At 46.0% G+C, this 14,231-nt stretch overlaps 1 protein-coding gene across 10 annotated transcripts in view; it reads right to left on the bottom strand.

Moving 5' to 3' along the window:
* The window catches only part of LOC106604036 (B-cell receptor CD22), a 51,290-nt gene that overhangs the window by 18,413 nt on the left and 18,646 nt on the right, over positions 1 to 14,231 (bottom strand). For 6 of the 10 annotated variants that reach the window (XR_006769703.2, XM_045717467.2, XM_045717468.2 and 3 more), the window contains 2 exons: positions 13,081 to 13,168; positions 12,678 to 12,773 (listed from right to left, as the gene is read on the bottom strand). Coding sequence is in view for 9 of the 10 variants with exons in the window: in XM_045717467.2 (XP_045573423.2) it covers positions 12,678 to 12,773; positions 13,081 to 13,168 (184 nt within the window). In the remaining variant the exon portion in view is untranslated. Of the gene's footprint in view, positions 1 to 12,677; positions 12,774 to 12,855; positions 12,904 to 13,080; positions 13,169 to 14,231 lie in introns of those variants that run through there. The other 4 variants (XM_045717471.2, XM_045717469.2, XM_045717472.2 and 1 more) reach the window with 3 other exon arrangements.

Genomic DNA, 14,231 nt, shown 5'->3' with positions numbered 1-14,231 from the left:
TGCGGAGAGAGTTGGTATACGGTGTGGAGAGAGTTGGTATAAGGTGTGGAGAGATTTGGTATAAGGTGTGGAGAGAGTTGATATAAGGTGTGGAGAGAGTTGGTATAAGGTGTGGAGAGAGTTGGTATAAGGTGTTGAAAGAGTTGGTATAAGGTGGAGAGTTGGTATAAGGTGGGGAGTGAGTTTGTATACGGTGGAGAGAGTTGGTGTAAGGTGGAGAGAGTTGGTACAAGGTGGAGAGAGTTGGTACAAGGTGGAGAGAGTTGGTACAAGTTGGAGAGAGTTGGTATAAGTTGGAGAGTTGGTATAAGGTGTGGAGAGAGTTGGTATAAGGTGGAGAGTGTTGGTATAAGGTGTGGAGAGAGTTGGTATGAGGTGGAAAGATTGTTGGTATAAGGTGGAGAAAGTTGGTATAAGGTGTGTAGAGAGTTGGTATAAGGTGTGGAGAGAGTTTGTACAAGGTGGAGAGAGTTGGTATCAGGTGGAGAGAGTTGGTATAAGGTGGAGAGAGTTGGTATACGGTGTGGAGAGAGTTGGTATAAGGTGGAGAGAGTTGGTATAAGTTGTGGAGAGAGTTGGTATACGGTGTGGAGAGATTGTTGGTATAAGGTGTGGAGAGATTGTTGGTATAAGGGGTGGAGAGCGTTGGTATAAGGTGTGGAGAGAGTTGGTATAAGGTGTGGAGAGTTTGTATAAGGTGGAGAGAGTTGGTATCAGGTGTGGAGAGTTGGTATAAGGTGTGGAGAGAGTTGGTATAAGGTGTGTAGAGTTGGTAGAAGGTGTGTAGAGTTGGTATAAGGTGTGGAGAGAGTTGGTATAAGGTGGAGAGAGTTGGTATAAGGTGTGGAGAGTTGGTATAAGGTGTGGAGAGTTGGTATAAGGTGTGGAGAGTTGGTATAAGGTGTGGAGAGTTGGTATAAGGTGTGGAGAGAGTTGGTATAAGGTGTGGAGAGTTGGTATAAGGTGTGGAGAGATTGTTGGTATAAGGTGTGGAGAGCGTTGGTATAAGGTGGAGAGAGTTGGTATAAGGTGGAGAGAGTTGGTATCAGGTGTAGAGAGAGTTGGTATAAGGTGGAGAGAGTTGGTATAAGGTGGAGAGAGTTGGTATAAGGTGGAGAGAGTTGGTATAAGGTGGAGAGAGTTGCTATAAGGTGGAGAGAGTTGGTATAAGGTGTGGAGAGAGTTGGTATAAGGTGTGGAGAGAGTTGGTATAAGGTGTGGAGAGAGATGGTATAAGGTGGGGAGTGAGTTGGTATAAGGTGGAGAGTGAGTTGGTATAAGGTGGAGAGTGAGTTGGTATAAGGTGGAGAGTGAGTTGGTATAAGGTGGAGAGTTGGTATAAGGTGGAGAGAGTTGGTATAAGGTGGAGAGAGTTGGTATACGGTGTGGAGAGAGTTGGTATACGGTGTGGAGAGAGTTGGTATAAGGTGTGGAGAGAGTTGGTATAAGGTGGAAAGATTGTTGGTATAAGGTGGAGAAAGTTGGTATAAGGTGTGGAGAGAGTTTGTACAAGGTGGAGAGAGTTGGTATCAGGTGGAGAGAGTTGGTATAAGGTGGAGAGAGTTGGTATACGGTGTGGAGAGAGTTGGTATAAGGTGGAGAGAGTTGGTATACGGTGTGGAGAGAGTTGGTATAAGGTGTGGAGAGAGTTGGTATACGGTGTGGAGAGATTGTTGGTATAAGGTGTGGAGAGAGTTGGTATAAGGTGGAGAGCGTTGGTATAAGGTGTGGAGAGAGTTGGTATAAGGTGTGGAGAGTTTGTATAAGGTGGAGAGAGTTGGTATCAGGTGTGGAGAGTTGGTATAAGGTGTGGAGAGAGTTGGTATAAGGTGTGGAGAGTTGGTATAAGGTGTGGAGAGTTGGTATAAGGTGTGGAGAGAGTTGGTATAAGGTGTGGAGAGAGTTGGTATAAGGTGTGGAGAGTTGGTATAAGGTGGAGAGAGTTGGTATAAGGTGGAGAGAGTTGGTATAAGGTGGAGAGAGTTGGTATAAGGTGGAGAGAGTTGGTATAAGGTGGATAGAGTTGGTATAAGGTGTGGAGAGAGTTGGTATAAGGTGTGGAGAGAGTTGGTATAAGGTGTGGAGAGAGTTGGTATAAGGTGGGGAGAGAGTTGGTATAAGGTGGGGAGAGAGTTGGTATAAGGTGTGGAGAGAGTTGGTATAAGGTGTGGAGAGAGTTGGTATAAGGTGTGGAGAGAGATGGTATAAGGTGGGGAGTGAGTTGGTATAAGGTGGAGAGTGAGTTGGTATAAGGTGGAGAGTGAGTTGGTATAAGGTGGAGAGTTGGTATAAGGTGGAGAGAGTTGGTATACGGTGTGGAGAGAGTTGGTATACGGTGTGGAGAGAGTTGGTATAAGGTGTGGAGAGAGTTGGTATAAGGTGGAAAGATTGTTGGTATAAGGTGGAGAAAGTTGGTATAAGGTGTGGAGAGAGTTTGTACAAGGTGGAGAGAGTTGGTATCAGGTGGAGAGAGTTGGTATAAGGTGGAGAGAGTTGGTATACGGTGTGGAGAGAGTTGGTATAAGGTGGAGAGAGTTGGTATACGGTGTGGAGAGAGTTGGTATAAGGTGTGGAGAGAGTTGGTATACGGTGTGGAGAGATTGTTGGTATAAGGTGTGGAGAGAGTTGGTATAAGGTGGAGAGCGTTGGTATAAGGTGTGGAGAGAGTTGGTATAAGGTGTGGAGAGTTTGTATAAGGTGGAGAGAGTTGGTATCAGGTGTGGAGAGTTGGTATAAGGTGTGGAGAGAGTTGGTATAAGGTGTGGAGAGTTGGTATAAGGTGTGGAGAGTTGGTATAAGGTGTGGAGAGAGTTGGTATAAGGTGGAGAGAGTTGGTATAAGGTGTGGAGAGAGTTGGTATAAGGTGGAGAGAGTTTGTATAAGGTGGAGAGAGTTGGTATAAGGTGGAGAGAGTTGGTATAAGGTGGAGAGAGTTGGTATAAGGTGGAGACAGTTGGTATAAGGTGTGGAGAGAGTTGGTGTGGAGAGAGTTGGTATAAGGTGTGGAGAGAGTTGGTATAAGGTGGAGAGAGTTGGTATAAGGTGTGGTGAGAGAGTTGGGATAAGGTGTGGATAGAGTTGGTATAAGGTGTGGAGAGAGTTGGTATAAGGTGTGTAGAGAGTTGGTATCAGGTGGAGAGAGTTGGTATAAGGTGGAGAGAGTTGGTATCAGGTGGAGAGAGTTGGTATACGGTGTGGAGAGAGTTGGTATAAGGTGTGGAGAGAGTTGGTATAAGGTGTGGAGAGAGTTGGTATAAGGTGCGGAGAGAGTTGGTATAAGGTGTGGAGAGAGTTTGTATAAGGTGTGGAGAGAGTTGGTATAAGGTGTGGAGAGAGTTGGTATAATGTGTGGAGAGAGTTGGTATACGGTGTGGAGAGTTGGTATAAGGTGGAGAGAGAGTTGGTATGAGGTGGAGAGCGTTGGTATAAGGTGTGGAGAGAGTTGGTATAAGGTGTGGAGAGTTGGTATAAGGTGGAGAGAGTTGGTATCAGGTGTGGAGAGAGTTGGTATAAGGTGGGGAGAGAGTTGGTATAAGGTGGAGAGAGTTGGTATAAGGTGGAGAGAGAGTTGGTATAAGGTGGAGAGAGAGTTGGTATAAGGTGGGGAGAGAGTTGGTGTGGAGAGAGTTGGTATAAGGTGTGGAGAGAGTTGGTATACGGTGTGGAGAGAGTTGGTATAAGGTGTGGAGAGTTGGTATAAGGTGTGGAGAGTTGGTATAAGGTGTGGAGAGAGTTGGTATAAGGTGGAGAGAGTTGGTATAAGGTGTGGAGAGAGTTGGTATAAGGTGGAGAGAGTTTGTATAAGGTGGAGAGAGTTGGTATAAGGTGGAGAGAGTTGGTATAAGGTGGAGAGAGTTGGTATAAGGTGGAGACAGTTGGTATAAGGTGTGGAGAGAGTTGGTGTGGAGAGAGTTGGTATAAGGTGTGGAGAGAGTTGGTATAAGGTGAAGAGAGTTGGTATAAGGTGTGGTGAGAGAGTTGGGATAAGGTGTGGATAGAGTTGGTATAAGGTGTGGAGAGAGTTGGTATAAGGTGTGTAGAGAGTTGGTATCAGGTGGAGAGAGTTGGTATAAGGTGGAGAGAGTTGGTATCAGGTGGAGAGAGTTGGTATACGGTGTGGAGAGAGTTGGTATAAGGTGTGGAGAGAGTTGGTATAAGGTGTGGAGAGAGTTGGTATAAGGTGCGGAGAGAGTTGGTATAAGGTGTGGAGAGAGTTTGTATAAGGTGTGGAGAGAGTTGGTATAAGGTGTGGAGAGAGTTGGTATAATGTGTGGAGAGAGTTGGTATACGGTGTGGAGAGTTGGTATAAGGTGGAGAGAGAGTTGGTATGAGGTGGAGAGCGTTGGTATAAGGTGTGGAGAGAGTTGGTATAAGGTGTGGAGAGTTGGTATAAGGTGGAGAGAGTTGGTATCAGGTGTGGAGAGAGTTGGTATAAGGTGGGGAGAGAGTTGGTATAAGGTGGAGAGAGTTGGTATAAGGTGGAGAGAGAGTTGGTATAAGGTGGAGAGAGAGTTGGTATAAGGTGGGGAGAGAGTTGGTGTGGAGAGAGTTGGTATAAGGTGTGGAGAGAGTTGGTATACGGTGTGGAGAGAGTTGGTATAAGGTGGAGAGAGTTGGTGTGGAGAGAGTTGGTATAAGGTGTGGAGAGAGTTGGTATACGGTGTGGAGAGAGTTGGTATAATGTGCGGAGAGAGTTGGTATAAGGTGTGGAGAGAGTTGGTGTGGAGAGAGTTGGTTTAAGGTGTGGAGAGAGTTGGTATACGGTGTGGAGAGATTTGGTATAAGGTGGAGAGAGTTGGTGTGGAGAGAGTTGGTATAAGGTGTGGAGAGAGTTGGTATAAGGTGTGGAGAGAGTTGATATAAGGTGGAGAGAGTTGGTATAAGGTGTGGTGAGAGAGTTGGGATAAGGTGTGGATAGAGTTGGTATAAGGTGTGGAGAGAGTTGGTATAAGGTGTGTAGAGAGTTGGTATCAGGTGGAGAGAGTTGGTATAAGGTGGAGAGAGTTGGTATCAGGTGGAGAGAGTTGGTATACGGTGTGGAGAGAGTTGGTATAAGGTGTGGAGGTAGTTGGTATAAGGTGTCGAGAGAGTTGGTATAAGGTGCTGAGAGAGTTGGTATAAGGTGTGGAGAGAGTTGGTATAAGGTGTGGAGAGAGTTGGTATAAGGTGTGGAGAGAGTTGGTATACGGTGTGGAGAGAGTTGGAATTAGGTGGAGAGCGTTGGTATAAGGTGTGGAGAGAGTTGGTACAAGTTGTGGAGAGTTGGTATAAGGTGGAGAGAGTTGGTATCAGGTGTGGAGAGAGTTGGTATAAGGTGTGTTAGAGAGTTGGTATAAGGTGGAGAGAGTTGGTATAAGGTGGAGAGAGAGTTGGTATAAGGTGGGGAGAGAGTTGGTGTGGAGAGAGTTGGTATAAGGTGTGGAGAGAGTTGGTATACGGTGTGGAGAGAGTTGGTATAAGGTGGAGAGAGTTGGTGTGGAGAGAGTTGGTATAAGGTGTGGAGAGAGTTGGTATACGGTGGAGAGCGTTGGTATAAGGTGTGGAGAGAGTTGGTATAAGGTGTGGAGAGTTTGTATAAGGTGGAAAGAGTTGGTATCAGGTGTGGAGAGTGGGTATAAGGTGTGGAGAGAGTTGGTATAAGGTGTGGAGAGTTGGTATAAGGTGTGGAGAGTTGGTATAAGGTGTGGAGAGAGTTGGTATAAGGTGTGGAGAGAGTTGGTATAAGGTGTGGAGAGTTGGTATAAGGTGGAGAGAGTTGGTATAAGGTGGAGAGAGTTGGTATAAGGTGGAGAGAGTTGGTATAAGGTGGAGAGAGTTGGTATAAGGTGGATAGAGTTGGTATAAGGTGTGGAGAAAGTTGGTATAAGGTGTGGAGAGAGTTGGTATAAGGTGTGGAGAGAGTTGGTATAAGGTGGGGAGAGAGTTGGTATAAGGTGGGGAGAGAGTTGGTATAAGGTGTGGAGAGAGTTGGTATAAGGTGTGGAGAGAGTTGGTATAAGGTGTGGAGAGAGATGGTATAAGGTGGGGAGTGAGTTGGTATAAGGTGGAGAGTGAGTTGGTATAAGGTGGAGAGTGAGTTGGTATAAGGTGGAGAGTTGGTATAAGGTGGAGAGAGTTGGTATACGGTGTGGAGAGAGTTGGTATACGGTGTGGAGAGAGTTGGTATAAGGTGTGGAGAGAGTTGGTATAAGGTGGAAAGATTGTTGGTATAAGGTGGAGAAAGTTGGTATAAGGTGTGGAGAGAGTTTGTACAAGGTGGAGAGAGTTGGTATCAGGTGGAGAGAGTTGGTATAAGGTGGAGAGAGTTGGTATACGGTGTGGAGAGAGTTGGTATAAGGTGGAGAGAGTTGGTATACGGTGTGGAGAGAGTTGGTATAAGGTGTGGAGAGAGTTGGTATACGGTGTGGAGAGATTGTTGGTATAAGGTGTGGAGAGAGTTGGTATAAGGTGGAGAGCGTTGGTATAAGGTGTGGAGAGAGTTGGTATAAGGTGTGGAGAGTTTGTATAAGGTGGAGAGAGTTGGTATCAGGTGTGGAGAGTTGGTATAAGGTGTGGAGAGAGTTGGTATAAGGTGTGGAGAGTTGGTATAAGGTGTGGAGAGTTGGTATAAGGTGTGGAGAGAGTTGGTATAAGGTGGAGAGAGTTGGTATAAGGTGTGGAGAGAGTTGGTATAAGGTGGAGAGAGTTTGTATAAGGTGGAGAGAGTTGGTATAAGGTGGAGAGAGTTGGTATAAGGTGGAGAGAGTTGGTATAAGGTGGAGACAGTTGGTATAAGGTGTGGAGAGAGTTGGTGTGGAGAGAGTTGGTATAAGGTGTGGAGAGAGTTGGTATAAGGTGGAGAGAGTTGGTATAAGGTGTGGTGAGAGAGTTGGGATAAGGTGTGGATAGAGTTGGTATAAGGTGTGGAGAGAGTTGGGATAAGGTGTGTAGAGAGTTGGTATCAGGTGGAGAGAGTTGGTATAAGGTGGAGAGAGTTGGTATCAGGTGGAGAGAGTTGGTATACGGTGTGGAGAGAGTTGGTATAAGGTGTGGAGAGAGTTGGTATAAGGTGTGGAGAGAGTTGGTATAAGGTGCGGAGAGAGTTGGTATAAGGTGTGGAGAGAGTTTGTATAAGGTGTGGAGAGAGTTGGTATAAGGTGTGGAGAGAGTTGGTATAATGTGTGGAGAGAGTTGGTATACGGTGTGGAGAGTTGGTATAAGGTGGAGAGAGAGTTGGTATGAGGTGGAGAGCGTTGGTATAAGGTGTGGAGAGAGTTGGTATAAGGTGTGGAGAGTTGGTATAAGGTGGAGAGAGTTGGTATCAGGTGTGGAGAGAGTTGGTATAAGGTGGGGAGAGAGTTGGTATAAGGTGGAGAGAGTTGGTATAAGGTGGAGAGAGAGTTGGTATAAGGTGGAGAGAGAGTTGGTATAAGGTGGGGAGAGAGTTGGTGTGGAGAGAGTTGGTATAAGGTGTGGAGAGAGTTGGTATACGGTGTGGAGAGAGTTGGTATAAGGTGGAGAGAGTTGGTGTGGAGAGAGTTGGTATAAGGTGTGGAGAGAGTTGGTATACGGTGTGGAGAGAGTTGGTATAATGTGCGGAGAGAGTTGGTATAAGGTGTGGAGAGAGTTGGTGTGGAGAGAGTTGGTTTAAGGTGTGGAGAGAGTTGGTATACGGTGTGGAGAGATTTGGTATAAGGTGGAGAGAGTTGGTGTGGAGAGAGTTGGTATAAGGTGTGGAGAGAGTTGGTATAAGGTGTGGAGAGAGTTGATATAAGGTGGAGAGAGTTGGTATAAGGTGTGGTGAGAGAGTTGGGATAAGGTGTGGATAGAGTTGGTATAAGGTGTGGAGAGAGTTGGTATAAGGTGTGTAGAGAGTTGGTATCAGGTGGAGAGAGTTGGTATAAGGTGGAGAGAGTTGGTATCAGGTGTGGAGGTAGTTGGTATAAGGTGTCGAGAGAGTTTGTATAAGGTGCTGAGAGAGTTGGTATAAGGTGTGGAGAGAGTTGGTATAAGGTGTGGAGAGAGTTGGTATAAGGTGTGGAGAGAGTTGGTATACGGTGTGGAGAGAGTTGGAATAAGGTGGAGAGCGTTGGTATAAGGTGTGGAGAGAGTTGGTACAAGTTGTGGAGAGTTGGTATAAGGTGGAGAGAGTTGGTATAAGGTGGAGAGAGAGTTGGTATAAGGTGGGGAGAGAGTTGGTGTGGAGAGAGTTGGTATAAGGTGTGGAGAGAGTTGGTATACGGTGTGGAGAGAGTTGGTATAAGGTGGAGAGAGTTGGTGTGGAGAGAGTTGGTATAAGGTGTGGAGAGAGTTGGTATACGGTGTGTAGAGAGTTGGTATAATGTGTGGAGAGAGTTGGTATAAGGTGTGGAGAGAGTTGGTGTGGAGAGAGTTGGTATAAGGTGTGGAGAGAGTTGGTATAAGGTGTTGAAAGAGTTGGTATAAGGTGGAGAGTTGGTATAAGGTGGGGAGTGAGTTTGTATACGGTGGAGAGAGTTGGTGTAAGGTGGAGAGAGTTGGTACAAGGTGGAGAGAGTTGGTACAAGGTGGAGAGAGTTGGTACAAGGTGGAGAGAGTTGGTACAAGGTGGAGAGAGTTGGTACAAGTTGGAGAGAGTTGGTATAAGTTGGAGAGTTGGTATAAGGTGTGGAGAGAGTTGGTATAAGGTGGAGAGTGTTGGTATAAGGTGTGGAGAGAGTTGGTATAAGGTGGAAAGATTGTTGATATAAGGTGGAGAAAGTTGGTATAAGGTGTGTAGAGAGTTGGTATAAGGTGTGGAGAGAGTTTGTACAAGGTGGAGAGAGTTGGTATCAGGTGGAGAGAGTTGGTATACGGTGTGGAGAGAGTTGGTATAAGGTGGAGAGAGTTGGTATACGGTGTGGAGAGAGTTGGTATAAGGTGTGGAGAGAGTTGTTATACGGTGTGGAGAGAGTTGTTATACGGTGTGGAGAGATTGTTGGTATAAGGTGTGGAGAGAGTTGGTATAAGGTGGAGAGCGTTGGTATAACGTCTGGAGAGAGTTGGTATAAGGTGTGGAGAGTTTGTATAAGTGGAGAGAGTTGGTATCAGGTGTGGAGAGTTGGTATAAGGTGTGGAGAGAGTTGGTATAAGGTGTGGAGAGAGTTGGTATAAGGTGTGGAGAGTTGGTATAAGGTGTGGAGAGTTGGTATAAGGTGTGGAGAGAGTTGGTATAAGGTGGAGAGAGTTGGTATAAGGTGTGGAGAGTTGGTATAAGGTGTGGAGAGTTGGTATAAGGTGTGGAGAGTTGGTATAAGGTGTGGAGAGAGTTGGTATAAGGTATGGAGAGTTGGTATAAGGTGTGGAGAGAGTTGGTATAAGGTATGGAGAGTTGGTATAAGGTGTGGAGAGAGTTGGTATAAGGTATGGAGAGTTGGTATAAGGTGTGGAGAGCGTTGGTATAAGGTGGAGAGAGTTGGTGTAAGGTGGAGAGAGTTGGTATCAGGTGTGGAGAGAGTTGGTATAAGGTGGAGAGAGTTGGTATAAGGTGGAGAGAGTTGGTATAAGGTGGAGAGAGTTGGTATAAGCTGGAGAGAGTTGGTATAAGTTGTGGAGAGAGTTGGTATAAGGTGTGGAGAGAGTTGGTATAAGGTGTGGAGAGAGTTGGTATAAGGTGGGGAGAGAGTTGGTATAAGGTGGAGAGAGTTGGTATAAGGTGTGGAGAGAGTTGGTATAAGGTGTGGAGAGAGTTGGTATAAGGTGTGGAGAGAGTTGGTATAAGGTGGGGAGTGAGTTGGTATAAGGTGGAGAGTGAGTTGGTATAAGGTGGAGAGTGAGTTGGTATAAGGTGGAGAGTTGGTATAAGGTGGAGAGAGAGTTGGTATAAGGTGGAGAGAGTTGGTATAAGGTGGAGAGAGTTGGTATACGGTGTGGAGAGAGTTGGTATACGGTGTGGAGAGAGTTGGTATACGGTGGAGAGAGTTGGTATACGGTGTGGAGAGAGTTGGTATACGGTGTGGAGAGAGTTGGTATACGGTGTGGAGAGAGTTGGTATAAGGTGTGGAGAGAGTTGGTATAAGGTGTGGAGAGAGTTGGTATAAGGTGGAGAGTTGGTATAAGGTGGGGAGTGAGTTTGTATACGGTGGAGAGAGTTGGTGTTAGGTGGAGAGAGTTGGTACAAGGTGGAGAGAGTTGGTACAAGGTGGAGAGAGTTGGTACAAGCTGGAGAGAGTTGGTACAAGTTGGAGAGAGTTGGTATAAGTTGGAGAGTTGGTATAAGGTGTCTAGAGTTGGTATAAGGTGTGGAGAGACTTGGTATAAGGTGGAGAGTGTTGGTATAAGGTGTGGAGAGAGTTGGTATAAGGTGGAAAGATTGTTGGTATAAGGTGGAGAAAGTTGGTATAAGGTGGAGAGAGTTGGTATACGGTGTGGAGAGAGTTGGTATAAGGTGGAGAGAGTTGGTATACGGTGTGGAGAGAGTTGGTATAAGGTGTGGAGAGAGTTGGTATACGGTTGTGGAGAGATTGTTGGTATAAGGTGTGGAGAGAGTTGGTATAAGGTGGAGAGCGTTGGTATAAGGTGTGGAGAGAGTTGGTATAAGGTGTGGAGAGTTTGTATAAGGTGGAGAGAGTTGGTATCAGGTGTGGAGAGTTGGTATAAGGTGTGGAGAGAGTTGGTATAAAGTGTGTAGAGTTGGTATAAGGTGTGGAGAGTTGGTATAAGGTGTGGAGTGAGTTGGTATAAGGTGGAGAGAGTTGGTATAAGGTGTGGAGAGTTGGTATAAGGTGTGGAGAGTTGGTATAAGGTGTGGAGAGAGTTTGTATAAGGTGGAGAGAGTTGGTATAAGGTGGAGAGAGTTGGTATAAGGTGGAGAGAGTTGGTATAAGGTGGAGAGAGTTGGTATAAGGTGTGGAGAGAGTTGGTGTGGAGAGAGTTGGTATAAGGTGTGGAGAGAGTTGGTATAAGGTGTGGAGAGAGTTGGTATAAGGTGTGGAGAGAGAGTTGGTATAAGGTGGAGAGAGTTGGTATAAGGTGTGGATAGAGTTGGTATAAGGTGTGGAGAGAGTTGGTATAAGGTGTGTAGAGAGTTGGTATCAGGTGGAGAGAGTTGGTATAAGGTGGAGAGAGTTGGTATCAGGTGGAGAGAGTTGGTATACGGTGTGGAGAGAGTTGGTATAAGGTGTGGAGAGAGTTGGTATAAGGTGTGGAGAGAGTTGGTATAAGGTGCGGAGAGAGTTGGTATAAGGTGCGGAGAGAGTTGGTATAAGGTGTGGAGAGAGTTGGTATAATGTGTGGAGAGAGTTGGTATAAGGTGTGGAGAGAGTTGGTATACGGTGTGGAGAGTTGGTATAAGGTGGAGAGAGAGTTGGTATAAGGTGGAGAGCGTTGGTATAAGGTGTGGAGAGAGTTGGTATAAGGTGTGGAGAGTTGGTATAAGGTGGAGAGAGTTGGTATCAGGTGTGGAGAGAGTTGGTATAAGGTGGGGAGAGAGTTGGTATAAGGTGGAGAGAGTTGGTATAAGGTGGAGAGAGAGTTGGTATAAGGTGGGGAGAGAGTTGGTGTGGAGAGAGTTGGTATAAGGTGTGGAGAGAGTTGGTATACGGTGTGGAGAGAGTTGGTATAAGGTGGAGAGAGTTGGTGTGGAGAGAGTTGGTATAAGGTGTGGAGAGAGTTGGTATACGGTGTGGAGAGAGTTGGTATAATGTGTGGAGAGAGTTGGTATAAGGTGTGGAGAGAGTTGGTGTGGAGAGAGTTGGTTTAAGGTGTGGAGAGAGTTGGTATACGGTGTGGAGAGATTTGGTATAAGGTGGAGAGAGTTGGTGTGGAGAGAGTTGGTATAAGGTGTGGAGAGAGTTGGTATAAGGTGTGGAGAGAGTTGGTATAAGTTGTGGAGAGTTGGTATAAAGTGGAGAGAGAGTTGGTATAAGGTGGAGTCAGTATAAGGTGTGGAGAGTGTTGGTATAAGGTGGAGAGAGAGTTGGTATAAGGTGGAGTCAGTATAAGGTGTGGAGAGAGTTTGTATAAGGTGGAGAGAGAGTTGGTATAAGGTGGAGTCAGTATAAGGTGTGGAGAGAGTTGGTATAAGGTAGAGAGAGTTGGTATAAGGTGTGGAGAGAGAGTTGGTATAAGGTGTGGAGAGAGAGTTGGTATAAGGTGTGGAGAGAGTTGGTATAAGGTGGAGAGAGTTGGTATAAGGTGATCTTTGAACAAAGGGTAGTCTATGGACTGGAAGAAAAACAAAGCAGGTGATGGACACCACTCCGTGTGGTGAATGCACCAATTTGTAAGTCGCTCTGGATAAGAGCGTCTGCTAAATGACGTAAATGTAAATGTAAACGGAACAAGTAGAACAATGGGATCCACTTTTCTCATCAAGTCACCCACTGTTAATGTTTCTCCATCTTTCGTTTCCTGTGTGGTGTCCATTACTCGTTATGCTTCCAAGGCAGCCTGTATGTGAGAGAGTTTACGCAACTATATACAAATACAGGTGCTGTACTTCTACAACCAGACAAAGTCAATCAGATCAGGCTGTGTTGAGAGAGGTACCAGACAAAGAGAGAGACATAAAACAGGGTGGTAAACAGGATAGGTTGGGGATAGGTTGGGGAGGAAACAGGAAGTGTGTGTGTGTGTGTGTGTGTGTGTGTGTGTGTGTGTGTGTGTGTGTGTGTGTGTGTGTGTGTGTGTGTGTGTGTGTGTGTGTGTGTGTGTGTGTGTGTGTGTGTACTGACACTTACCCAGTCAGTTAGCATGAGCTCTGTTTTGTCCTCCGGTTTCAGATCCCAGGTTGTCTTGGCATGCAGTCTCCTGTGTTTACAACCATAGATCATCTCCTGTGTTTACAACCATAGATCATCTCCTGTGTTTACAACCATAGATCATCTCCTGTGTTTACAACCATAGATCATCTCCTGTGTTTACAACCATAGATCATCTCCTGTGTTTACAACCATAGATCATCTCCTGTGTTTACAACCAACTATCATTCACGTCTGGATAACCACAAAACCACAAAAACAACTTACAAAACCATCTGAAATACTGACTCATGTTGGACAGATGTCCGCCAAATACTGAACAGGATAATGTTATGTACAGTGTTAATATTTAGCAGCACCGTATGAGGGATGTATGACTGACCTGACAATGACACATGTTATGACGCAGAGCAACAACATCCCAGCAGCACCTGCCACAGCACCAATCAACAGAGACAGCATCTGGTAACCTATGGTCAGAAGGATGAGACATGAAAGAGACCGGGAGAACAGCTCTCTCACTTGTTTCTGTCTGTTCCTCTTCAGCTCTTTTCCCCTGTCCCCATCTCTCTCCCTCGTTACCTGTCCAGGTGTGTCTTACCTGTTGATGTGGACCTGTCTAATCTATCCTTCCTCAGAGGTTTCTGTTCCTCTTCGCCTCACACCTGTCCAGGTGTGTCTTACCTGTTGATGTGGAACTGTCTAATCTATCCTTCCTCAGAGGTTTCTGTTCCTCTTCGCCTCACACCTGTCCAGGTGTGTCTTACCTGTTGATGTGGAACTGTCTAATCTATCCTTCCTCAGAGGTTTCTGTTCCTCTTCGCCTCACACCTGTCCAGGTGTGTCTTACCTGTTGATGTGGAACTGTCTAATCTATCCTTCCTCAGAGGTTTCTGTTCCTCTTCGCCTCACACCTGTCCAGGTGTGTCTTACCTGTTGATGTGGAACTGTCTAATCTATCCTTCCTCAGAGGTTTCTGTTCCTCTTCGCCTCACACCTGTCCAGGTGTGTCTTACCTGTTGATGTGGAACTGTCTAATCTATCCTTCCTCAGAGGTTTCTGTTCCTCTTCGCCTCACACCTGTCCAGGTGTGTCTTACCTGTTGATGTGGAACTGTCTAATCTATCCTTCCTCAGAGGTTTCTGTTCCTCTTCGCCTCACACCTGTCCAGGTGTGTCTTACCTGTTGATGTGGAACTGTCTAATCTATCCTTCCTCAGAGGTTTCTGTTCCTCTTCGCCTCACACCTGTCCAGGTGTGTCTTACCTGTTGATGTGGAACTGTCTAATCTATCCTTCCTCAGAGGTTTCTGTTCCTCTTCGCCTCACACCTGTCCAGGTGTGTCTTACCTGTTGATGTGGACCTGTCTAATCTATCCTTCCTCAGAGGTTTCTGTTCCTCTTCGCCTCACACCTGTCCAGGTGTGTCTTACCTGTTGATGTGGAACTGTCTAATCTATCCTTCCTCAGAGGTTTCTGTTCCTCTTCGCCTCACACCTGTCCAGGTGTGTCTTACCTGTTGATGTGGAACTGTC

Source organism: Salmo salar, chromosome 04 (genome assembly GCF_965601325.2).
Source record: "Salmo salar chromosome 04, fSalSal1, whole genome shotgun sequence".
In the NCBI taxonomy this organism is placed as follows: domain Eukaryota; kingdom Metazoa; phylum Chordata; class Actinopteri; order Salmoniformes; family Salmonidae; genus Salmo; species Salmo salar.
The sequence above is the reverse complement of the archived record's forward strand: the minus strand, read 5'-3'. Positions and strand labels throughout refer to the sequence as shown.